This window comes from Panicum virgatum, chromosome 6K (assembly GCF_016808335.1).
Source record: "Panicum virgatum strain AP13 chromosome 6K, P.virgatum_v5, whole genome shotgun sequence".
NCBI classification, from domain to species: Eukaryota; Viridiplantae; Streptophyta; class Magnoliopsida; order Poales; family Poaceae; genus Panicum; species Panicum virgatum.
The window spans coordinates 25,455,879-25,483,424 of record NC_053141.1 but is presented as its reverse complement, the minus strand read 5'-3'; the positions used below and the strand labels follow the sequence as shown (position 1 = coordinate 25,483,424).

The window sequence follows — 27,546 nt, the reverse complement described above, 5'->3', positions numbered from 1 at the left end:
AGAACCTGACGGAAGATCGGGAACCCACGTCCCCATTAGCCCCCATCGCGGCCGAGTGGACTTCCACCAGCGAGCTCCGACGGCGAGGAGGCGGAGGGGGGAAGGAGGTGGTGCTCGGGAAGAGGGGGCGCCACGCCTGTGTCGTTGCCCTTGGGATGATGCGGGGGCCAGGAAGCTGAACCGACGCCCTCTCTTATCCATCACTAGATTTGAGGGTCAGTGCGAGTCCATGAAATCAAACTCCTGCTTGACCAAGTCATGCTCTTCAGGAACTCCTCACAATTTGGGAGAAGAAGCGGAGGAAAGAAACAGATATGGCAACACCCTCACCAGAAGAACAAAAGCTGGCTTGCTCCCTGAGCAAAGTGAGAGGCAAGTCCAACGCCAGACACATGGAGCTCGGCGTAACCCAAATAGTCAACGCAGCCAGTTCAATATGCTGAATGTAGCCCAGCCCATTTCCATCCACACTCCCCGCGAGTTAGTGGTGCCGTGGTGGCTGGTGCGCACAGTGAGTCGCTTAGTCCCACACCGCTATGTTACGATTAGCATTACTGGTTTATATGCCAGAGGGCAGGAATGAGAGCAACATATGAGGGTGAAATGATGATCTAAAGAAGAGGTAATCATGGCTATGACCCAAAACCATACTAGTGCAACCATACTAGTGCATTCCCTTCTATGAGGGGTAGAGCCGTGTGGAGTTTGTGTGACACCTCAGGTGTCTAGCTATTAGGACATAGGGTAATGTGCGAATTTTGTGTTTATCATTGTTTCATAGTTAAACATTTTCAGTGCAACATCAAGGGTATATTTGTAATTATAGAAAATTACAAGTCCCTAGTGGCAAAAAGTTTTTAACATAGGGAGCAAATTCAACTTTGTGAAGGGCTTTCTTGCAAATATACTAGCAATCATTGCTTTGGCAACTTTATTGCAAATTAGTCCTAAAATTGTTGAAATTTGCTACCAAAAAGTACATTTCCTTTATTAATTAGAGTTCATTTGAACTTTTAAAAATATTTTAAAATCCTTTGATCTAGTGAAAATTTACACAACATAAAAGTTGTAGATTTTGAAAAACTGAACAACTTTCATTTTGGGCACTTTTTCATTTGAGCCCTAGAATAGTGGGAAATTTTAGATTACAGTGAAGCCCCTGAACTTTTCACCTTTTACAAACAAGTCCCTCCCACCTTCTTCCTCCTCCCACCTCACCGGAGTTCCTGCAGCGCCGCCGCCGTGGGTTTTTCCTACCCATTGGCCGCCCGCACCGCCGATTGGAGTGCCACCTAGCCTCCCCAGCTCCTCCTGGACCCCATCACTCCCTCGCTGGCACCCCCTTCTCCCTCCACGCAGCACCGCCAGCTCGTCGCCCCTGGTTTCTGCTCCGGCGAGCTCGACCGTAGTGGGAACTGCTTCCCCGAGCTGCCTCGCCACCTCCACGCGTCGCGTGTGAAGTTCCGCCGCCTCTAGCACCGCCTCTGCTAGCGCCTTTGGCTCGCGCCATGCCGCCCGAGCACCTCCTCTGCATGCCACCTCGCCGGCCGCCATGGAGAAGCCAGTGCCATCGTCGATTCGCCTTTTTCTCCTGTCAAACTCGATCCCCAGGCTCCTCTTGTGCTCATCCTTCCCTCCTTTGCCTATATAAAGCCCCACCGGGCTTTATCGCCGGCGTACACCGCCGCACCTCCCTCTTCATCTCCGGCGAGCTCTGCTCCACTGCGGATCCGTCGCTCCAGACCCTCCCCGACCCCCTCGACCTCCTAGCAAGCTTCACCTTGAACTCATGAAGCTCCCCCACCACTCCTCGCCGCTAATCCATCGCCGGAACACCCTCGTCGCCGATCACCTCCGCCGCTGCTCCCTGCTTCTCGCCGACGACCACCCTACCGGTCACCTCCAGCCACGCCACCGGTACCTAAAGAAACAACATCGTTAGCAGACGGAACATACGAACTCATCCGGGAACTAGATGGGGATTTTTCTGAAGCTCAGGCTAATACTATTGAATTAACTGAAGTCTCAAACTCCGATTCGGAAGACCCCCAGCCTACTGACTCTATAGACACCTCTACAGGCAAGCCTCGGTGCATAATCCTATTATTTCAAATTATGCAACTTTTTGTTATTTACTTGTGCATTTAAGTTATTGGAGTTGAATGAAAACCTTAGTTGCATAATTCTAGATACCTATTGTTTGAACACTAGAAACTGAGTCCGAATAGATGCTATGCTAATAGGACCGGTAAAAGTCGAGTGATTGCCTGTCACTCGCGAGCTTTATAGGAGTTGATTGTTTACTTTCTTGCAATCACTATAAGGATCATGAACGGATTTATTGAAGTTCGTTTGTGTTGATGAACTTGGTAAGGTCGCAGTGTGTGGTAGCGGTGGTTAAGCGTTTGAAAGTACTAACCACATGCCGTAAATATAGTACGCGGCAAGCCTAGTAATTGATCGGCCCGGCAAGTGGACATACCTTCCACTCTCTCTTAGAGATAGGAAAGAAAATATAATGGAAGTTAATTTATGTTGCAACAACCCTACGGGTGCAGAGAAGATCGGGTTCTCTGTAGTTGGGGAGAGTGGTGCTGATCCATGAACAGGAATGAGAAGCAAACAGTTGCTTGGGAGTGACTCGTCAGTGCTCCAAGCGTGTGTGTTAGGTTTACCCTTGCAAGGTTGGAAATTCGATTCAGAATCGTCTGTTTCTCGCGGATATTGAGACTGCTTGATTCCTTTGCCACATAGAGTAAGAAGTGGAACAATGATGATATCAAATATGGTTGGATGAAATGAATTCCTCTACCATGTTTGTATAGATAGATGCTTACCTAGAATAATAAATAAAACTAGAATCTGAAAGCTAAAGCTTGAAATTAAGGACCTACCCTTTGTTGCTTTTCAGCAAAAGAAACCCCAGAACCTTCACAAGCCTTGCATATCTAGTTAAAGGGATATTATATACCCTTAGTCGGGTCAGTCTTGCTTGTGACTTTGTTTTCATGTAATTTTTTGGATGCTTGATAAGATTGACGTCATGTACGGGCTTCATCGTGATGACATATATCGTCGCTAGTTGTCGTTTTCTTTTCCGTTGTTTATAAACTCTGAAGAACTTATCTACTTTCAAATTTCTGAGGTACCCTGTTTAAATTTCTAAAACTCAGTTTGTAATAACTTTTACTATTGAAGTTTGGGTTGTGAAATTTATGGTTATTGTAATCTCTTAACTCACCTTCGCATGAGGTATGTTGTTTCGATCGGAAATACAGTGGTTTTATCGGGATTTTACCCGACAGACTGTCATATTACTCCGTTTGAAGTGCGTGATAATCATTTCGTCCGTAAAGGTAATGGTTAGCGCATTTGAGCCGGATTAATTTTGACAGTTCTGCCACAGTTTGGGGTGGGGTTGTGTAAAAATTGCATGAAGATTATGGGTTTAATAGTGATGTGAAAAAATTCTCACACCCTCAATTGGTTGCCACGTATGGTTAGTTCTAGGATTGATAGGGTTGGGTTTGCCACGTATGGTTAGTTCTAGGACAGTTGGGTGGGTCTTATAACAAGGTCCTATATATCCTCCTAGTAAGTTCCAAAATAGAACTAAAAATTCAACAAAATTTATTTTTACATTATTTTCCTCTAGCAAAGTCAAATTTATTTAAGATACGCTTATTGCATTTTTTTCCATAGTTTTGCACACATTTACCAAAATTCCATAATTTATAAAATAGAACCTCAAATTCAACAAAGTTTATTTTCCCATTGTTTTTACTCTAGCAAAACCATTTTTTTAGATTACATAGTATAACTCAGAAACTCACAACACACGCACGCTCACACCCCTATGAACACACGTACGCAAACCCTACTCCTATGAGCATCTTCCAAAACTGAGCCGGCAAATCCTCAAGATTGACAAAGTCATCACAGGCACCTCGCTATCGACGGGAACATCACCTACCACCTAATGCACAATGCCGTTAAATCCCAGAATATTCGCTCCCATGAAGAGTCGAACCCAGGACCCCAGGTGCTACCGAGGCTCTTATAACCACTAGGCTACAGGCCCTTTCGCAAACCAACCAAATTTATTTATATGCTTGTTTCTACATTTTTTGTTTTTTTCCATTGTTTCATACATTATTTTTAAAATACGAGTATAATCTACTAGATTGGTGTGGTGTGGGGGGGAGGGTGCCATCTATCAATAGTTGGACGTCACAGTTATTCATAGATGACTGCCATTAGTATTATTGGTCTTGGTTGACTTTGTCAATCCTAAAATTTTATTTGCTCCATTTTAAGGAGGCGTAGATAAAGATGTGTATGTGTGCGTTCGTGGGTGTGCATTGGGGTGGTAAATGTCCTCAACTTTTTAGTTTAGATAATATAAACGATGAGCTCTTATCTTATATAATTTTGAGATAAAAATATATAAGAATCAAGTCGGATTATGAGGAGAGTACTAGGGCTATGATCCATTATCGTCTCTAGGTGTGTGTATGCCTATATGTAAAGGATTTCCATATAAGCTTGCTTTTCTAACAAATGAGCAAACCCTATTTTGATCTGAGAGACAACACGTTATAACTACCTTTCGAACTCAGTAGAGAGCAATTAACCTGCTTGTTTATTTTATCTTATTTTATCCTTCCTACTCGCCCTGAACAATAATATCCTAGATCCTACAAGGATCTTGACTGACCAGGAGACAGTGTCGGTGTTTGTGTCAGAGCTAAAAATCGACCTCAGGGCAGAGTCGACCGAACTCAGCTGATTAAAGTATTGTTTTTTCCAACCGCAACACTGCGACCCCTGGGGAAAGCGGCAGCAGGGATGACAACCCCTGATTGGATCTTGCCATGGGTACCTCGGATCCGGCAAGGAGAAGTCCGGATCCGAACCCGGTGGCCGGCGGAGGAGGAGGTTGAAGGCAGGGGAAGAGAGAGGTGGGAGGACGGGAGGGGCGAGTTAAGCCGAGCAAGGAGCTGCTGCTACTCGGATCATCGCCGCCGCCGCCGGCCACCAAAGGCGGCCTGGGGGGTGCAGGCGGTGGGTGCGAGGAGACGCTAAGGATATGATTTGGATGAATGGAGTGGTTCCTGTCGGTTGTTTTAGTCTAGACGCTCGGCTGCGGGCTCGGCCTGTTGGGCTCCCGTCAATCCAGGTTTACCGTCAGGAGCCTTTCAGTTTCCGGTAGTGATGTGTGTAAAGATAGAAAAAATAATTAAATCTTTTCTCAAAGAAAATAAGCCCTAAATGGTCATAAACATATATATACTTCTATATTTGCGTAGATATTGAAAAATATTAATTTCACTAGTACTAAATAAAAAATAAAATCCCAACCTATTATTGTACCACTAAATCTTCAGAAAAATCTAATATGCACAAATCTTCTTCTCTCACCTCCATAGATCTAGGCAATTATTTACTTAGGAATGAGGCTAAAACTTATAGATTGAGTTCGAATGGTTACATAATCTTGTTCTCCTACTTAAATAGCACAACTTCATCCAAAAGTTTGAGTCAAACGGTGTGTCAAATGACTAATCCACACCATGGAGAACTATATCCAACTAGAGGCAAAGAGAGCTCCATTTGAGCCTTAAAACTACCAAAAAAAAAGTTTAGAAATGATGAAGAAGTAGCATCGCTTACCTCCTAGAGCCTCCAACTTGATGGAAATCGAGTTTAAAAACTTCCCAACCGTTGTTTTTTTATTTTTGGGGAGCTCCTTCCCCGAGCAAGCAATGGCCTCTCGGGAGGAGGAAATAGGGAGTATGTAGCTTTTGACGGTCATTTTTAAGGGTGGGTGAGGGGGTGAGCCGTCCTTGGGAATTTTTAGAGACGGCTCACCCTGCGTCCTTGAAAATGGCACCCATGAATTTTCAGGGGCGGCTCGGTAGTTATAGTAACTGCGCTTCATTTGTAGAAACGAGTGACATTTTGGTCCGCCTTTGAAAAAAATCGAAGCATTCGCTACAAATCGCTTTTGCAGTACTAGTGTAACCTTGTTTTATTGTTCCTACTCGCCATGGACAATAGGTCCTAGATCCTACAACGATCTTGACTGGCCACGAGACAGCACAATATTCCAATCTCATATAAATGGCGCTGAACTTGATTACCAGAGGCCAAAGCCATCGCATGCAGCCACGCAAGGTGATCAACGACCAAGCAAGTTAATCAGTGTTCTGTCTTGAGATGACAAAATTCATGTGAACAAAAATACAAAATGACAGCTCTTTCTGTTCGTGCATGATGTGACGCGGACGCGCGGTATTACGGGATTCACGCAGATTTTAGGTGTGGTAGTACACTTGGTGTGATGTAGTCACTGAATTTTGTTGCACTGACCGCCTCAACTTGCAAGTTATATATGGTCCTATTTGGTTCTTCTCTAGAATGGACTAGAACACACTTTGACCGCTAATTAGAATTATTAAATAAAGATAGTTTACAAAATCAATTCAAGAACCCCTGTGCTAGGAACTCTGAAGAATCTAATGAGGATTTTGACCGCATGATTAGAGGATGGTTGTTGTAGCATCACTGTAACCAATCATCGATTAATAACCGTCATTAGATTCGTCGCAAAAAGTTACACTCATCTCCAAAAAGATTTTACAAATAGACTTCATTTAGTACTTCATGCATGCGAGATTCTCTTTTCGAGAATCGTGTTCTAGAATTCTAGAACAGAACCAAACGATCTAGATCACTCGTAATGTTTATAGTCTGCAACAGCTCATCAGTAGCTGGAGGCTGCACCTAGAGCATTATTTCGTTTCATTTCTTTTTCAGTAGAAGTCAATCCTTCTGGGCCCAAATATGAGCTCGCAATTTCAAACAAAGGTACATTGCCTTTCTGCTCCGTGCCAAGTCTCCGCCACTAGCTGTCTGGACCGAAGACCTCAAGTCTCCGGCTCCGCAAAACGCACCACCGACTGAAATACCCAGCTCATTTTCACACCCACGTTCCACCTCTATCGTCGCTGTACCGCTTGTCTACATCTCCGGCGCCGAAACAGGACACACATGACACATCTCACGAAATGTTGGGCCTCCATGATTTTGGCGTGCGACTGGTTTATACGAAGAGACTTCTCTATACCACATGTCACGGCCACTAATAGATACACAACACTGAAGTTGTAGACAAGCTACAGTTTTTCTTCATTGTACTGGCTGCCCATATTCCAGTGTATAGGATGAGTCTGTGCTACTATTGTGCAATATGTATATTTAGCAACTTCAAAACATGGATACACAAGACAATGATACAAATTTCGTCCCCTACATCCATTGGAAATATTTTATTCAAACTATAGTAAAAATAAAAAATGCTGCTGCATCAATATAGTTGGGCTTATTTGACGGCATACATATATGAACATCAAACAACTTACTTGAACCCCACCCCCTTACGAATTACGGGATTCTTTCAATATGAGAAGTCGGTTTGCTATATCAGTCATGGCTGGTCTTTGATCCACGTCAAGGTTGAGACATGCAATTGCCATCCCTGCTAGTTCTTGAAGAAGCTCCAAATCTTCTGCTACTGCAATTTCACTGTCAAACAACTCAGTGGCCCTCTCCCCTCTTCTATGAGCTTCAAGGAAATCATTCACTATGCTATTGTTGTCAGAGTCTATTGCCTTCTTCCTACTAATAAGTTCCAACAGCACGACTCCAAAGCTGTAGACATCACTCTTTTCAGTCAAGAGGCCTGATTGCAGGTATACTGGATCCATATAACTCATATCACCGATAACTCTTGCAGTGTGTTGTTTGTCTCTCGCAATCAACCTCGATATGCCAAAGTCTGAGATCTTGGGGACGAACTTATCATCCAAAAGTATATTTGCTGGTTTAACGTCGCCATGTAGGATTTTAGTGTTCGTTTTTGAATGCATGTAAGCTAGACCATCCGCTGATTGTGCAGCAATACTTAAACGTATATCTAAGTTCAGAGGCTTCTTCCCTTTGCTGTGAAGAATGTCATGGAGGCTACCATTGGAGAGGAACTCATATACTAGCAACGGTGTATCAACTTCCAGGCAACAACCTACGAGCCTAACAATGTTCCTGTGGATGACTTGAGATTGGATGATGACTTCGTTTGCAAATTGTTCATTCTCTAGCAGATTACCATTAATTGTCTTCTTCACTGCAACTACTTCGTTACCAAGATTGCCCTTGTAAACTGCACCAAAATTACCCTTTCCGATAAAATTGCTATCTTTCAAAATTGGCATGAGCTCCTCCTTTTTGAAAAGTTTTATAATTTTTGCTTTCTCTAGTGTTGGCCCACCATTTTTTTCATAGAACTCCCTCGTCTTCTTTTTCTCTTTGCGCAGAAGAAATATAAATAACATAACTATAATAACAAAAACACAGCCGGTTGTACCTACAATGGACAAGAAATAAACATACTCAAAAGTTTGAAACAAATGATCTTGCACGCAGCAAAAAGGTAATATAGAAAAAATGAGACTAGAAGTAGCAGAAGTTTCAACAGTAGCAAGAGAAGAGCTAGGGGCGGAGCTCTAGCCTCTAATGTGTGTCCACAACGAGTCAGCCAACCCCACAAGACACGCAATGTATACCGTACCCTAGCTCAAACTAAGTGGAACTGAAGCATACTTGCTTGCATCCCTTGATGAGATTATTGCAAGGTGGATCAATAAATAGAGAAAAAAACACAAACACATGGGCAGAATTTGAGCAAAATGCAATATTAACGTTCTGCAATCCCGAACATTAAACCAGATTTTTGTAGCCCATTGCGTACCCACAGGCCTAAATTATACAGTTTTGTATTGCAGCTATTTACCAATGATTTTTTTTCATAATGGTCTATTTACCAACATGGGACCCCTATGCATCACTACTACAGAATAGGCCTTTGTTCCAGGTCATTTATCCCGGTTACCTTTGGGCCCGGGACAAAAGGTGGCTTTTGTCCCGGGTCCAAAGGCTAGCCGGGCCAGCGGGGGACAGGGGCCTTTTGTCCCGGGTGGAGCCACCAACCCGGACAAAAGGCCCCCCCTTTTGTCCCGGTTGGTGGCTCCACCCGGGACAAAAGGTACAACCCCTTTTATCCCGGTTGGTAACACCAACCCGGATAAAAGGGTGACCCTTTTATCCCGGTTGGTGACCCTTTTGTCCCGGTTGGTGTTACCAACCGGGACAAAAGGCCCCTCCACGTGATAGTTCAAAAGGGAGTTATTCTTTACCGAGTCACATGTACTACTTAGTTGAGTTGGCAAGGAAGCCATGCGCTAGGCAATAGGTCTTGGGTTCCAATCCCGCAGGGCGCAAATATTTTTTAGCGCGAGGGACATTTTGTCCCGGTTCTACCACCCGGGACAAAAGCCTCCAGCGCTTTTGTCCCGGCGGCCTTGTCCCGGTTCCAAAACCGGGACAAATAGCCCTTTGGAACCGGGACAAATGGCCCGATATGTAGTAGTGCATGCGAGTGAAATCATTTGGTCTGACAGTGAAATGGGATGCACAGATAACCAGGTAGCCCCCGGTCAAGGATGACGGCAAGCGTGTGTGGGTAGGGTCTTCTGTATCCATGCGTACGTACAAAATAGAGCAAGCCTCGGGGTCGGGGAGTTGACTTTTGATTTTGACAAGCTATCCAACGACAATTGCCATCCAACTTATTTACGTTACTTCAGATGCATGAAAAGCGTAAAAACTAAATTGCAACATAGCTAAGGTCAGTTACTTACCCACAATCACCTTTGCTACAAGGGGGAATTTTTCTGCACAGTGTCCTAATTTTCCATCGCCTTTCATTCCAGGCTTGCATGGGCAATCATATCCTCCCAGCCTGTTCTTACATATGCCATTGCTCGAGCAATAATATAAATCAGGAAACTTGCACTCGTCGATGTCTTCAAAAGTTAACATTTAGGATCAAGAAGATACGAAACCCGAGTTAGTTTGTTCATCTAATCACTTTTTTATAAGGACACGGGAGTATAGTAGCTCAGCAAATTATTATTTTGAGGAAATCAAAACATTTCGACACACCTTGGCATCCATTGGCGATGTATGGGTTGCCCTCGTAGTGCTCCGAGCATTTGCACACGTAGCTGAGTGCATAACCCGACTGGCCGATGGTCGTGTTGACGCAATAGCTGTTGTTGCTGACGCACGCATAGTCCGGCGGTGGCCGCTGGCCTTTCTGCGGGCACGCGGCGTCCCCGACGATGGCGAAGTCGAGCACGACGGGGACGCCCCTTGGGAACCTCCCCGGCAGCGCCTTGTCTCCGTACAAGTCCGGCGTGGAGAAGTTGTAGCCGGACTTCTCGACCACCATGGCGTAGGAGCACGGACTGGTCTCCCACAGGGAGTTGTTGCTCTCGACGCTGAGCTCCGGCGCGACCTCGGTGACAGGGCCGTACCGGGAGGACTCCTGGCGCAGGGCGGCCTCGCAGCAGCCGCGCCCGGCGCAGGAGCCGTTCCTCGCGCTCTCGAGGTGGCCGCCGGGGAGCTCCGAGCGGCAGGCCAGCGGCGCGGACGTGTAGCCCGAGCCGTCCGTGACGCCGACCCTCCAGCCGACGCCGACGACGACGTTGAGCGCCTCCGACACGGCGAGCGGCCCCTCCGTGAGGCTTCCGCCGAGCGCCATGGCCTGAGCTTCCAGCTTGTAGTTGGTGGCGTTCGTGCTGCAGGCGGATGTGATCGGGCCGTACACCCGTGCCACGCTTCGGTCGACCGACACGTCCATGAGCTCGACCGGCCAGTAGGAAATGTTGGAGTAGGAGTAAGACAGGTAGGAGGCGTCGTCGGAGATCGACCACTCGTCGCGCTCGGTGACCGTGATACGGTCCCGGTCGCCGTCGGCGAGAAAGGCGCGAGGGGGGTCGAAGGAGTGGTCGCAGGTGACCTCGAAGCCCTCGCGGAAGCAGCCAGGCATGAGCCCGAAGGGGAAGGGGATGCTGATGTCGCCGCACTTGTCGGGGCAGCCCGGATGTGTGATCGGCTGCTGCTTATCTTGTCCATCAGTGGCTGCTGCACCTGCAAGAATGAGGAGGATTTGCAGCAGCTGGGATCGCGAGGGCGTGGGCATGGCGCAGTGGTGGGTTACGTTTTGCCCCCTGTGGTGGATAGCTCTCGTTTGGTGAATACGGGTGCCAGAGCTAGCTATTATTTGTTCGTCGATGAATGGTTTTTTTCTCCTGTCGGAACTTTCATGGCTTGTTTGTGGAGGAGGTTTGATTGGACATCGTGGAACCAGCATTATATACTCCGCTCCGTACATTCTTTCATCGCTTCTTGCTCAGGCCGCTAAAACAGTATAGATACGTGATCGAAAGGCAAAAAGTGGGATCTTTTTGCACCCTAATTTATCTAACCACCTTTTCACTATAAAAAAAGCGCCATGGGCATCAGTTGGAAAGGTCTTTAGCCACCGGGTTTTTAACCGGTAGTCCAAAACCTAGATCTTTAATTTCGTTCTAGGACACCAAGTATTTTACTCAATGCTCAAGACCACCTTATGTATCGGTTGGTCCAGTTGGTCCGGTTGGAAAGACCAACCGGTAATTCAAAGGCTGCCACACTGATGCAAGTGAGTAGCCACTTTGGTGGTCTTTTCAACCGGTATCAAAATATTTTTCTCATTTCTCCCAAATCCAGTTTCATTTAATTTGTTTATTACCTTTTATTCTTTCATAATTGCTACATGTAGCTGAGCTCTATATATAGTATTATACATCCCTTCGTCATATTCGAGTTCAAATAATATTAAAAAATAACTAAAAGTCAAAGACAATCATATAATTAAGTTATTTAGCTATAATAATATATTTACAAATATACAAACAACATGACATCACATTTACCAAATATACAAGTCATGTTTATAATGCAAGTACTAGGCCCCTCTATTGACGTTTTGTAGTGTCACGAACAAAATCCACAATCCTACAAATATCGTAGCTTTCATTTAGGAGTATTCCAGGGTATCGTATCCACCGAGTAACGTGAGTATATTATCTAAGGTTTTAATTCGTCCGAGGGCACCATACTACCGAAGAGATAAGGGACAGAAAGTATTTCTATGGCCAAGAATCGAAGGTAAGATAGCACTAACTAGTTGTTTACTTCGGGCTATCAGCTACCGCTGGATAAGACCAGCGAACTCTGGTAATACAGCTACTACGATATACCCAAAGGTGGAGGATTTTGTTGGCACAAAATAAGGTTGTCACCACCTGCAGGTTACGTCTACAAACTGTGGGGCTATATTCCAACCAACAAGTAGAGTCTAGTCTAGACACCACGTCTTCTACTAACTCTAGAGGCGATCAAGAGCATCCGTCTCTATCAGGAGTCCCACTCTAGAGACATCCACTAAACTAATGAACTATTGATTCGGCAAACAACTAGGGAACTAGCACTATTTAACTAACAACCTAAAGCACAAAGAAGATCACGAACACTTACTATGATTGATAAGCATCCGTCGAGGTACAAGATGGAGAAGTCTGCCGGTATAGCGCAAACCCGGCACCTCTCCGACTCCCCCTCACTCTCTCCATATTTTCCTAGCACTAGCCAGCACCAAGCCTCTAAGGCAAGCTCTAAACTCTAAAGTGAGAAGAGTTGAAGTGTGAGATGTTCCCTCCCCTACTATTTATAGAAGCGAACCAGAGGTCTTCTGCTGCGAGTTGAAGCCCAGGCCTCCCAAAACCACCTTTGTCATCCAATGAGGGAGCTCCATGTGGAAGGGGAAGGTTGGTGGAACCAAGAACCGGTCGGCCTACCAAGGTGGTCGACTGACCGGGGTTCTATCACCAACCGACCTCAACTTTTGCTGAGAGGCTGCCACGTGGACCCTTATATCAGTTCTGGATGAGTGGGTCCTTGCTTATGTCGGTTTTTTTGCTGTGGTGGGCCCTCTAATCCATGTGATGCTGCATGCCGCGCTCTAATTGGTCGAGAAGGTGTTGCCTTGGATTGATGATGTGTTCATACGCATGGCTATGTTTCCTTCTCATGTGGGGCTGTCAAGTGGGCCCTTTGATCCTTGTCCTTGCTTGTGATTGGCTAGGAATTTATACCTTGGATCATACTTCCTAGTTTCCTATATTTTTGGCTCAAATTTACCTACACATATTTTCAGACTAGCATATGTAGAATTCGTTAATAAATCATCCTATGCTAATATTTATTCCCTTTGATGCTTATATTTTTCACAATAATTGATCGTCATAATTGATCAAAATAGACCATCAACACCCTCACGATGTCGATGCGGATTGTTGTCTATTGATGTGATTGTCGTGGTAGAACTCACCTCTAGGATTCAGGATCTCCCTTATAATGAATCCTACGAGCTGCTCACACATGGCATTAATCCATCGGCATCATCGTAAACTTCATCCAAGATTTGACTCATCTATCATTTTGGAAAAAAAAGTCAATATATTAATTAATCGTGTTAGCATAATTAGAAAAAATGTAGTTGTGAATGGTTTGTACATACTCTTAGATTCTCCTCAGTAGGCCTCCCGCATGGAGTTAGACCGTGCATGAACTCGCATACGTAGTACCCACAACAATCAGTTCCTTGTTTTTGTTGCGCATACTGTAGGAAAAATAAATTAGTTATTCAATATCTGTGTATGCCTATACAGAACAATTGATATTACTTAGAAAAATGTTTGCGATCCCACATACCAGAAAAATCCATTCTAACGTTCAATTCCGACTTCCATTGACCGGCTCCTTTTTTCTTTTTTACAAATATTTTCCACACCCTGCGCATAAAATTAATTTTGATATTGAATAATTGATCTAAAAGTAAAAAGAATTTGATTGTGCAAATTGAACTTGCATGTTCAATTGGTCTATGAAGTGTTGGATTGCATCCTTTTGGTACCTCATAGAGTCGAACACTACAAGATTGCCGCTGTCTATGCAATTAGTATGAGCAAAATCTAATAATAACTACAGATATAGATATACAAGTATATATACATGCATTATACTTAGCATTTATTTAGAAATATAAAAGAGATACGAGTAGACCAAAACATACCTGTAGGGGTAAGATATCAGTATATAGGATTTGTAATATTGCTTAGTCAGGAATTGTACATGTTTTGACACGTCTCTGTGTACTTTTTGTTTAGATTTTTTAGATTGATTAGCAAGGGACTCATAAAGCCCACCTAATGCTGCCATCCTTCGTTTTGGCATCTTTGAATCTCCATACTAAATGATAAAATGTAAATTATATAGTGCACAAAGATACTTACATCATTGGTTAACAAAAGATATTAATCTAGAGATTAGTGATACTTACGGAATCCAAATGGTGAGGATAGAGACAGCGAGGGCTTGTCGACGGTATATTGCATGCATAACTTTGAAGTCCACCTAGAAGTTGTCCTCCCTGCAAAAGAAATCCTGGTCACGATACTTGACTCCAAACATTCTCATTTCTTTCTTCGACATCTAAAGGTACCATTTCTGGAAATTATACATCTGCGTGCCTAGACTGGTCTGATCCTCCTCAATGACAAAAGGTTTTCCATGCTCATATGGAATAGAAAGAACTTGAGAGACTGGGATATCATCCATTGTCCCCTCTGCTTGCTCTTGCGTAAATGCTTTTTTCCTTAATGGGTGCTTGATAGGAAGAAATCGACGATGACCCATGTATACAATATTCATACAGTGCCTCGCATACATTATGTCGAATTTATCTAAATAATTGGTGCAAGCCCTTTAATCCTTATTGGACTATCCAGACAGGTTGCTAAGTACAGGTCACTCATTGATGGTTACAAAAAGTAATACACGTAGATCAAAATGTTCATCTGCGTGTGCATCCTACACACGAACACCCTCCTCTTTTCACAACAATAGAAGATCGTCAACCAGTGATTTCAGGTACACATCAACATCGTTACCGTGTTACTTTGGGCTGGGGATAAGCACTGACATCATAATAAACTTTCGCTTCATACACAACCAAGGAGGAAGGTTGTACATACAAAATATCACAGGCTAGGTACTATGGCTACTGTTCTGCTCACCGAAATGATTCATGTCATCCGTACTTAAGCCAAACCTTATATTCCTCGCATCATCTGCAAATATTGGGAATGTTTTATCCACCTTTCTCCACTGAGACCCATCAGCGAAGTGTCTCAACATTTGGTCTTGCTTACGATCTTCTTTGTGTCATCGCATCAATTTAGTATTCATTTTGCAGACATGATATTAGAGGGAAATACCTACTCCTGAGATTGCATTTGAAATTGTCCAAGATCCAATTGGATTTTACATTTGGACTCAACTGGATTTGGAAATAATTGGATATGGACATCCATATACTTTAGATCGAATATCATTAGAATTTGTTGGACAAAGGAAGCAGGATAATACAATTCCTATTGTACTTGTCTGTAGACATGCAAGCAACCACCGCCGGAGTGCGGCGGCATTAGTGCTTGACTACTTGGTGGTGGAATTGTGCGGCGGCCATGGGCGGCACGAGCTGCCGGCGTAGCATGCATGCCCCTGCCTGCCTCCACCTCAGTGTTGAGCATCTCGAACGCTTGCGCCATCAGGCCCATCAGCGCCGTATGCCGTTGTACTTGCTCCCCACCGCTCGCGCCATCAGCGTCGTGTGCTGGTGGCGCATGCATGCCCCTCGATCAGGGCGCCATGGGTCCTGCGTTTCGCGATGGAGCTCGTAATTGCGCTGCTGTGGGAGGTGGCACCGGCGATGGCAGAGCCGAGGGCCACGGTGGGGATGGGCGTGGAGCTGCAACACATGGCAGATACGACTATGGAGCCAGAGGGCTGAGCAGGCACACCGTCGGGCTAGCCGCGCTCGTGGACTCGGCGCTGGAGCCCTGAGCCCCTGATCGAGGGGCAGGCATGGCCATTGAAAGGGAAAAGCCCAGCAGCAGGTCCTAGGGTAGCCGTAGAGCGATGCTAGCGAGCCAGGCTAGCTAGAGAGCAGGATGCAGGAGACGGCGTGAGATGCACGGAGCTTGCCGCCACTGAAGAGGAGGTATACTGGATTGTGGATTGTATTGGATGGATTTGGATTTACAGGGAGTTGGGTTGGACTGGATTTGGATGTCAGACTAATTACTGGGATCGGATTGGATGGGAGCGTGTCTTTTGTTGGACTTCAATTGGATACCCTTTAATTGGATTTGGATGTCAATCCAATCCCAGGTCTAGAAATACCACATCACCTTAGCAGACACCCTCTTTTTCGTACGCACCCCCTCAATGTCTCCTGGATCATCACGAGGGATCTTATATCGACATGCTTCGCATACCGGACAGGTATCTAAATTTTCATACTCCTCACCACGATAGAGGATGCAGTCATTAGGACATGCATGTATCTTCTGTGCTTCCAATCCTAGAGGACAAACAACCTTTCTTGCCTCCTATATTGTTTCGGGCAATGTATTACCATCAGGAAATGTGTTTTTTATAAGTTTCAGTAACTCCTCGAATCCCTTATCAGACAAACCATTTGATGCCTTCTACTGTAGCAATTCCAATGTGGTACCTAACTTTTTGTGCCCTTGTTTCCGGTCTAAGTACAACAATGTTTTGTAGTCCTCCAACATACGCTTCGGATCTCTCGATTTTTTTTCGGTTTTGCAGACTTCCTCCGCTTCGTGTAGCATTTGACCAAGATCATCTTCTGCAACATGTCCTTCAGCATCTTTATTGGCCTCATCCATTGTAGTATCTTCAAAGAAGGCACCGTAATCGGCTGCAATGTCAAGAATCCTATCATCTTATTCTTCATCATTATCTAGCATAATCCTTCTTTCTCCATGTTTGGTCTAAACATATTGGGAACATATCATGTGCAAACTAACTTTTCCGTACAAACTATGGAAACTTCAATCTGGGCCATCAGATCAACATCCGAGGGGAGGAGCACAGAGAGGTGGGAGGGGGCATTTGCAATAGTGTGATTACCCAATCTAAGGGCGGGTCCAGATTGTAAAATTATCCAATTCCCCATACCCCTTGGATGTTGATCCAATAACTTAGATTGAAGTTTCCATAGTTTGTATGTAGTGGTTGGTTTGCACCTGATACGTTCCCAAACATATTAGTTGGGCATGAAACTGCTAGAGAATAAGTGACTACGAATGGTTCTTGATGAAGAGTAATCATTCTCATTCTTACAGAATTTGCATGGACAATGAACGAAACCGCCGTACTTGTGTTTCTCATTCGTATATATAACCATCAATGAACTCTATGGAATGCCAGTCGGTATTGTACATCCATTACCGACTTATCTGAAAAAATAAATAGTAAATAATCTACAAACCTCTTAGGTTCAAACGGATAGAATTCACCGCTTATCAAAATTAGACCTCAAATTGTATACGTTGCCTCACGTCTATAACAATTATAGTAAAAATAATAAATTAAATCACTTGCTAACTATATCTAAAATTTTTGTGACACTCTTTGGTTTGTTTAGAAAATCAGAGAAACTCGATCATTCCCGGATAAGGGATTAATTTAGAAGAGTTGTTACATCCACAATTAGTTCCCTTATCCTAGAACAATCGAAGTTCACAATTCTTTTATATACATGATTATTAGGTCCTGTTTGGTTCCAAACTTTTTTCAGAAGTCTCTATCACATCAAAAGGAATCTTACTATTTTATAGTATTAAATAAAATCTGTTTATAAATGTTTTTTGACAGCTAAGTGCTAATTCGCGAGACTAATCTAATGAGCCTAATTAATTCATAATTTGCTACAGTGATGCTACAGTAACCACCCGCTAATCATAGATTAATATACCTCATTAGATTCGTCTCGCAATTTAGCCCAAGAGTTCTGCAGTTAGTTTTATAATTAACTTTTATTTAATACTTCTAAATACTAAAAAGTTCCAGGGACTTAAAAAAAGTCCCTGGAACCAAACCACCCCTTAGAGTGTTAAAATAATTCAATCTAAATAAATTAAATCACTTTCTCACTGCTTCTAAAAATTATATAGCATGTATAAAGCAATACTAAACTAACCCAATTTCTAATTAACTATGTCTAAATAAATAATTATCATATGCCTAATAATTAATATAAAAATTACAAACTAAATCACGTGCTAACTATATGTAAAAGTAATTATCACATGTATAAACTACATCAGATGCTAACTATAGTAAAATTAATTGCTATCTCATAGAGAAAATTACTAACCTTTTTGTCAAAAAAAATTGCAAAAATTCGCATCTCCTCTCCTCAATTGGTGCCATAAATAGTGAGTTCACGAAAACTTTAGGGGGAGGTGGGGCGGGTTATTTATAGGCACGGGCCAAACGTACCGGTGCTAATTCTAATTCATTAGCACCGGGTTAAGGCACAAACCGATGCTTTAGACATGTTCTATACTGCCGACACCGGTTTGTGGCATGACCCGGTGCCAATATCTGCACAATACCCACCGCGCCATGCTACAAACCGGTGCCTATGCCGCCATAGGCTTTTGGTACCGGGTCATGGCACGACCCGGTGCCTATGCTGCACTATTGGCACCAGCCAACAGGTCGTGCTACGTCTCGGTACTGTTTGCCCTCTCTAGGCTTGGTCGAGGCCAACAGTACCAAGGCTGCAACAACAGCTAGTACTTTTGGTCTCGACATTTGGTCCGTTTTCTAGTAGTGGTTGTTTGAAGGAAAGACAAACAATTTAAGTCAGAGTGTACAATCTAAAAAAAAGTCATGTTGCATCGATCTCTAAACCGGAACACATGGGCCATAGGTGCAAAAGTCAAATCTGGAAATTTCGGAAAGTTAAGGCACGAATATAGATGGCCAAACGTGCAAGCATCTGTAAACAAGTCAAAGCCATGTATTAATGTAACAAAAAGGATACCCTGTACACATGTGGCAGACATACGATATTTCGGATATGGATCGAGACTATCCACTGCTACAAAACGGGCAATAGATCCCGCAGATATATATCGACCCGTTGTTATTTTGGATATGGATCGTGACTCCCACTAGTAGAGAAAGATCATACAGATATATATCGGCCTTTGTTATATACTCCTATTTCGAATATGGATCGGGACTATCACCATGGGCAATAGATCCCGCGGATATACACGACCACTGATGGTTCCAATGGTCATGTCCCCACGCGGTACATGTCAGAAACATTAGTAATGCATGGAGTCCCCACCCGCACTATGTAAGAAGTGCTCAAAGAACTATTATAAGAGACACGGTTTTTAGACATGTCTCCTATAATTTATTGGAGACACATATTAACAACTTGTGTCCCCTTTGTACTAATATAGGAGATGCGTGTTGTAAATCGACATCTTCAATGAGTTCGTCAGTTATAGGAGAAGTAGGTACTCAACACGTGTCTCCTTTACGTATAGCCTGGACCCAAACTTTTTTTCAATTGAGTTGAAGCCTCTCCCGTCCATGCCCCCTCCCCACCACCACCCACCCGCCCTGTTCTCTCTCTTGTCTCATGCTTTCCTTCTTCTTGCGCCAAAGATCTTACCATTTCCGAGTCTCCCTTCCGCCGCCTTCTCCCCCCTCTCACCACCTAGCCGCCACCTCCTCCACTACTCCTTGCCACCACGTCCTCCTCTCCTCTCTCCGCCCTGCTGCAGCCTCCTCCCTTCGTGGCAGGTATTGATGGTTCTTAAGTGTAAAATATGACCGTCACCAATACTCATTAATAAAAGAAGAACTAGACATCTTACTCACATATTTGTATCACTAATAGCCCTTGTGTAACTCGAATTTCAATTCTAATCATTAGCAATTGACACAAGCCACAAACCAACAAAAGATACTTATGCTCGTATATTCAAGTTAAGTATATGACAGAAGCGGTATAAGTTGAAGCAGCAATACTTCATTAGCATCCCTATTAATAATATCCCCACAGCCTCTCATATCCGTTACGTGATTGATGCATAGTGGTGTCAAATTCTTGACAAATGGTCAAATGCGCACGATAGAGTAATTTCTCTTCGTTGTTGCAAGCCACAGTTTGCTAGTCGTCGGTGAGCCTCACTGGATCTAGCTGTTCCTCTTGGTTGGTATTCGGCACTCCGGCTGATTCGAGCATGCCTCTAAGAACTTTGCTTGTTGCGTTGGCTTCCTGAAGAAAAATTCGTGCTGTCAACAATATTTATTAGCTGGAGATTGCAAGAGACGGGGGTACAATTGTCAGTTCACTTAAGCTTGGAAAGAAAATGAAATGAAAATAAAGAAAAATAAGAAGAAACACATGAAAATGAAGAATTTGCACACCTCAGTGTTAAATTTTAAAAGGCTTACGAATTGAGTGTCAAATTTTAAAAGATGCACGAATTGACATCTAAATACCCAAATTTCTCTCATCTTCTTATAGCGAATTTGACAAAAAAATAATTTCCCTTTTCTAAAATTACTATTTATATGTTAATAATTGAATTGCATACTATTTTACAACCATTTGATATATAATGTAATCAAAGTTTTAGCTGACAGGGGCAGTACAGACTTTTTACACAGCTCACAACAGCTTATCCATAGTTGTTTCAGTCAAATTTCAGTTTTCTCACAGTTATAATCTCACAATAGCTTTACCCACAGCCCACAGCAGCTTCTCCCCATAGGCACAAACAAACGAACTCTGAGACATACATCCTTGTTCTAGAAAGATCTATGCAACATCATCAGTCCCTAAACCCTAGAACCCAATATTTTACCCCAACATCATCAGTTCCGCAGAGCACTTGCTAGATGATGATGCACTTGTATTCCTAAACTATAAAAATAACAGTGAAAACTTTTTAATATACTTTTCTAACATAAGGTATCGTGTTCTGTAAACACTCACAAAGTTTGGACTTGAAATTCAACATGTGCAGGGTTTTTTTTTTTTTGGTGGGGGGTGGTAATCTCTTTAGGGGTAAACTTTTATTCTTAGACACAATAAGTGGATTGAAGAGGGTAGTAAAATAATTTTTTTCCTGACCTTAATTTAGTAGATCTACCAGTAGCTGCTATTGAAGCTGAGTACTCTGGGGATTATTCAACATCTGTACTAGAACGGCTTCAGCTGCCACTGCATCACTTGATAATAGGTTTACCCTGCATATTGCAATCTCACCAGTGCCGCAACAATTCGATCACATATTCTATTCTAACAATGGTAATACAGATTGTAACTCACTGCATTCAAGTATTACTTTATTGTTAGTACACGAAAATAATTAACTCCATTTTCTGATGCTCTTGAACTTTAGAAACTCAAATGGCAACACAATGATCTAGAGGGCCAGGGGGGTTCAATCATTTTTAATAATACAAGGAGAAATTCCTCACATGCTACTGGTTAAACCCTAAATCCCTTATATGCCCTAAATTCCTTATATGCTACATATGCCACTGTCAGTGACTGTGGGGTCACCTCACCTATGGTGCAGCTACACTCATGAACAACGATCCTCTGACATACATGGACCACTTATCGCCCAATTAGCTTGACCATCCATGCACCACCCAAGTACAAACCTAGCAGAGGACCTGCCAACAGCATCTGTGTCAATGGATCTGTGGAGGGTGTAAGCACGGCAGCAGCAACAACGGCACCAACAACAACAAATCTCCAGATTGAAAGCATTTGGTCACCAGAAACCAATCCAACTTGTCCCAGCAATAGCTGGATAACTGGTACCTGGAACAGAATACCATGAAAATGCATAAAAATCAAGAGATCTATTATGAGATTTTGCAGGTATCATAGTTCACTTTATTTGTATATTTACAGTCAAATAGGAATTGTGGTGCCGTCCTCTGATAACTCAAATAGGTTCCTGCTAGATTCAAATGCAGCATTCATGTGTGATATGTTCATTTGTTAACACGAAATAGAACAGTAGTAATCAATCTTGTGCGGCCGTGCCACTGCACAGTCCGAAATCACAAAAACGAAACACACAGAGTTCAAGGTCTGATACTCGTCACTATTAGCATAAGTGCAGATAATACATGATAAGATCATTTCAGATTAACTAACTTAACTGCATATTTAGTTCTATAAGTCTCGATCATTATAATAAGGTTCACAAACCAGACCCAATGGAATGAAGCTGCAAAACATAAATCGGTTCAATAACTACTTATTACAGGTTTTCACACTTACTGACGCTAGCTTTTGAACCAAGTGCTTAAGCTTGCAGCTATAACTGTAATACTGGATTGTGTTATTTGTGTCACATTTTTTCATTTTCCCTAGTACTCCAATCTGGGTGACCAATATGTACGTTAGTTGTAGAAACCAACAATCTGGTTGCTACAGCAACAATTTGGTGTGAATATGTTGGAAAATTGTTTACATTAATCGCAGTAGCCTATGTTGTCCATGATAAAATTTTCACCAACAGTTGGCTCTTTCTTCACTTATAAACATAATCCCACCTAAATGTGATACAACAAAACCCATAATATCTTAGTACTCCACAGTAAAGTCAGTTTCCAGAAAAGGAAGTGTTGATGATCTGGTTACATCACAAAAAAGAAACATATTGTCACAACATTCAGGGGAATTTGTTACCTGAAAGGATAATCCAGTGCTGAACATAAGCACAAGTATGAATTCAAAGTACTGGTCTATTGACCACAATGATTCCACTGCCCCATCTGCATAGTTCACGAAGAAGTTCAATGCAGCAGGGCTAAGAACTGTGTAGGAGAAGAAAATGCCAAGGTAGAATAAAACAGAAGAACCCAGAACAATAGGCCCTAGGAATTTGCGTTCATCCCTTGTTAAACCTGGGAGAACAAATGCAATGATCTCATACAAAATGATAGGACTTCCAAGTAAAAGGCCACAATAACCAGAGACCTGCATGGGATTGAAAATATTGAGATAATTAACAGATTGCTTAATGACCACTACAAAATAAAATTGATGACGTAGAGTATGGAAATTGTATGAGAATAGTAATATGAAAATTGAAAATGGCATTCACATTGAACTTGTCTCCTATAGACTAGTAACACATAGGAAATTTGGTGGTCATGAGACCTGTTTATGGGCCAGTCAATGGAGAAGAGTTGTCAATATCTATCCACCTCATCATGGATGAAATTATAGAACAAATGACTATACTGCAGTCAATGTAACATTAACTTTAAATGTTATTTACTAAAGTGTGAATGTCATGGTCATCAAGACCTATAGCAGCAGAAAGGATAAAGCCCTCTGGCCTGCTAACTATTTTGGATGGTGAGGTCAGATGGAGATATAATTTAGTAAAGGGATATGTAATTGGATGATTCTATTTATAAAGAACCAATTCCCTAATATGGGGCCAAGTTACCCCTCTGGCAGCAATATATAGAGAGGGGCATCTACCAAAGTAAACATAATCAGAGTTTGGGGTTTCCGCTCTACATTCAGCTTTCCCTCCCTTTTCTCCGGTTGAAGCCACCAACTGCCTGTTGTCTCACAGCAAGGGCAGCTGTGCTAGCAGAGCTGCTCCACCACCACCATCTTCCTCTCCCTCTTCTTCTCCCTCTCTCTCTCTAACTTTTGCTTCTGCTAAAACAAGCATCTGACAATGAACTATCCATAGATTCTTAACCAACAGTTCATTCAAATGCTAACTATAAGTTCTAGTTTATGGAACTAATCTACATCATGTGAAGCATATACAGAATAACTGATTTAAAAATTACACAGAAGCAATGAGCCCATTGTGTTCATGATAAGTATTGGTACACAGGATATCCCTTCTGCGAGTACTCTATTAGGTATCGAAGGAAGGCTTTAGATTACCCTATCTCTGATAAAGATCGGACTCAACTTGACATGCAAGTTATTCTGGGAAGGAGATATACACAAATACAAAGTGGAGTCCATAACCAGCTCAGCAAGAGAGGTGGTTCCCGACCCAGTATGTGTGTATATATACATGTGTACCCTAGGGCAATTAATGGAAGGGGGACACTTTTGGATTGCAATCGGGCCTAATTGCATATGCTCATTGTAATAGTGTACTCCCTCCATACTGATAAAAAATGTCGTTTTAAAGTGGTGAAGCGATTGCATAAAACACGTTGTTTCAGCCATTGAGCCTCTCCGCTGGACGTCCTTGCCCCTGGCGCTTTGGTCTGCACCACGCATGCACCGCACCTCACTGCGCCATGCGAATGGTCGCAGACTCGCAGCCGCTCTCTCCTTTAATGCACCGCGCATGCAAGGAAGCTAGCGTCTAGCGATGCAGTCCGCAAAAAATTGCATGGGCGAAAAGATTCGAACTATGCCCAGCCTGCCTCGAAGCGTAGGAAGCTGACCAGTCCAGCTATGAATGTTTGTTGCTTAGAGAATGCCCACAATCTTATTTAATAAGGGCAAACAAGGAAAAATACCCCCTAATTAAGCACTCCTTAGTATGCTAAATGTTGTCCTAAACGTCATTTTTTACCAGTATGGAGGGAGTAGACTCTTGTACTATCAATAGATCTGGCCAAAAAGGGTGTAAGGTATTATTCTCAACGCTACAGGACACAACCTGTATAAACCTTGTCCATGTTCTATCGCGTCTCCATGCATCATGCTGTCAACCATGATACCCTGGCAACAATGCACCCCTTGTCGACTCTAGTTATCAATCCTTGACAGTTCATTTTCGAAATTTGACCTTACATCCAATTCCCTTCCACACTAACCTTGTTTCACAAAATTAATTAGTGAGAGATTTCCCTGCGCCCCTGCCAATAAGTGCAATGGTAAAAAAAAAATTGTGTATGCAGATATGCAAACCTGGGGGCTTGTAATTTTGAATTCTAATTTTTGGAAGGTGAAACAGGCAGCTAGTAAGGAACTTGCACTTAAGCCTTACAATGATATGTGAGAGGATTTTCATCTGTTTGATCCTTAGGATGCCATTGGCAAATGTAGACTGCGCAACTGTGATCAAGTCACACAACCTGAATCAGATATGTTTACTCCCTATGCACCATGTGGGACCATAAACAACTCCAGAATGCATAACACATTGATAGAACCATGAAAGAAGAAAGAGAGTGTTCCAGTGTATTGCATGTTACTAAAATAAACCAGGATGAAGAGATGAATTCTGTGAACCATTTCCACAAGGTAAGATACAAGAATTACATAAACAAACAACAGACAATGCTACTTGAATATAGGATTGATGACCCCTTTCTAGATAACCATGTATTCCCACCTTCTGCTAGATCTTGTTCTAAATGGAAGTGGAGAGGGCCAGATATGAGAGGGACAAAAATGATAACAGTTTAAGATAAATTTCAATATTCGGATTTCTGGAAACTCACCTTTAATGTTGTAAAGAAAAATTCCCCAGGGGAGAGCTGCAAAAAACGAACACCCTGAACAGTCACTGGTGCCTCTAGAAGCAGAATCAAATCTTTCGAGAAAGCAAAACAGCCAAGTATTGCAGCTCCAACAGCCAAAACTGAGATGAATATTCTCTCACGAAGCTCCTCTAGATGATCAAATATACTCATCTCCTTGTCATCAGGAAGTAACTCTTTGCTTGGATAAAGAAAATTATACAGAGGACTCTGTTCTTGTTCTTGTTCTTGTTCTTGCGAGAGGCCTTCAAAGGAACCATTTTCCACTGCGGAGGGTAAATTTACATTGTAAATTAGCAAATCAGTATTCTTGGAGCAGCTACGTCACATAACCCAGAAAGAAAACTCTACCGAGTTACATCAAATAAATAAAAGATAATTCATCATGTAACAATGAAATTGTTCGTACTGGTACAATAAAAAATGGTGCACTATGAAATGCAATCTACTGTAGTATTTTGCTTAGTCAGTTAACTGAACTTAAGGTTACAATTGAGTTCACCTTAAATGTTTTATTTCTGTTATTTTACTCATCAAGTTATCTGGCACAAATGAGCCAGACCAGCAACTTAAAGTTCAAAAAGACATACGTCTTCAAATGTCTAGCTTTCTTATGCAGTCCCTCCCTCAGTCTTATATTGTGCACATCCATTTCAAGATTAAACTTTGTGATTTCTAACCAACAGTTATTATCTCAATATTTAAATTTTTTAATGCTTGGATGGTATCATTGCATTCATATATAAATGTAATACCCTAGAGCTATGATTTACTTGTATGAAGATACTATAGGAGAAATTAATAGTCAAAGTATCATGTACACCACAATGATTCTGCAGCTTATATTTTAGAACAAGAATAACGATTTATGAATTTTTTTGAACAGTAGACTTATGAAAAATCAAATGTATAGGTCTGTTATTCAATATTTCTACGATGAAATTCTAACTCCTCTATTAGCCAGTATAAAGCTCTACAACCTAATACAACTATCTGACCCGTGCTCCGATATACAGAAAAATTCTTTGGCATATGATTTTGTGCTTCAATTGCTACCCAACCTCCTTGGCAGTCAGTTAGTCAGTAAGAGCCCTGACTCATTTGCATTCCAAAAAATAAGAGAACATACTAGCTGACAACATGCATCCCGAACGTTTTTGTACAGTTATCTTTTAGGTTATTTCAATTGCAAGCCAGATTTTTGAAATTTCTCAATCAACTGGTTATTTATACCCAGCAATTTTGATACCCATTAACAAGCCATGGAGAGACTACTCCTTGATTCCATACCTTCATAGCAGTATGGCACCGATTATAATTGCTCGCGACGAAAACAATACCAATGAGTTGCTCATATTCACTTATTCTTTTTTTTTTGCGGGGTTCAAATTCACTTATTCAGCATATGACCGGAAATCTCTGGGAGCTCCAGCGAAATACCAGAGCAGGGCGAACCAAAAGGGCGTAACGAGAGACGTACCTGGAGGCGGGTCCTCGAGTGCGGCGCCGAGACCGCTGGATGGAGACTTCTCCATCTGCGGCGGTGGCCCTGCCTCCCGTTGTCCGCCTTCCCCGTTGACAGCAGCGCAGCAGAGGCGGCGGCAGCGGCAGCGGCCGCGCTGGAGTCCAGGCGCCGCGGCAGCGAGAGATAATAGGGGCAGCTGGCGCGCGCTCCGGAGAGGCCGGCTCCGGCTGATGAGGACGCCGCCAGGGTGCAGCAGTGGCCGCGGGTGCGAGAGCAGCGCCCCCGCGCTTCCCATCCAGTCCCAGTGTGATGCTCGCCGCTGTGATGGTTGCTCTGCTTGCGGAAGGGAAGGTTGGAGGGGATCGGGTAGACGATAATTATCTCGCTCGTGTTGGGCGGTTGTCTTCCTTCCTACGGCCGCGGCCTGTGTATCCCGTGCTGCTGCTGCGCCTGCCTCGGGGAGTCGGGCTCGCGAGGTTTCAACTTTCCAGAGCCACACGTGTCCACGACCCTTCCATCTGAAGTGCTGCACTTGCAATAAAGAAAAAATATCTACAGTTGTTTTTTGGAAAATTACAAAAAATCACCCCCTAAATCACATGTTGTAAATAGAGCATTTTCCGCCCATGCAAATCGATTTGCAGGAGTGAATCATGTCATCACCC

General features: G+C 43.0%; 2 protein-coding genes across 2 annotated transcripts; both read right to left on the bottom strand.

The window, feature by feature from the left end:
- Positions 1-7,235: 7,235 nt before the first annotated feature.
- LOC120712101 (wall-associated receptor kinase 1-like) lies at positions 7,236-11,235 on the bottom strand. The gene is made up of 3 exons (XM_039997819.1): positions 10,063-11,235; positions 9,759-9,923; positions 7,236-8,425 (listed from the first exon to the last, which is right to left on the bottom strand). Exons 1-3 carry the CDS (start codon positions 11,102-11,104, stop codon positions 7,440-7,442), a joined length of 2,193 nt encoding a protein of 730 aa, XP_039853753.1. The 5' UTR covers positions 11,105-11,235; the 3' UTR covers positions 7,236-7,439.
- A 9,986-nt stretch (positions 11,236-21,221) lies between these two features.
- Positions 21,222-27,326, bottom strand: LOC120712100 (sec-independent protein translocase protein TATC, chloroplastic-like). Its single transcript, XM_039997818.1, has 4 exons — positions 26,897-27,326; positions 25,378-25,682; positions 22,628-22,918; positions 21,222-21,748 (listed from the first exon to the last, which is right to left on the bottom strand). The coding sequence occupies exons 1-4, from the start codon at positions 27,174-27,176 to the stop codon at positions 21,539-21,541; spliced, it is 1,086 nt and encodes a 361-aa protein (XP_039853752.1). The 5' UTR covers positions 27,177-27,326; the 3' UTR covers positions 21,222-21,538.
- Between the last annotated feature and the right edge of the window lie 220 nt (positions 27,327-27,546).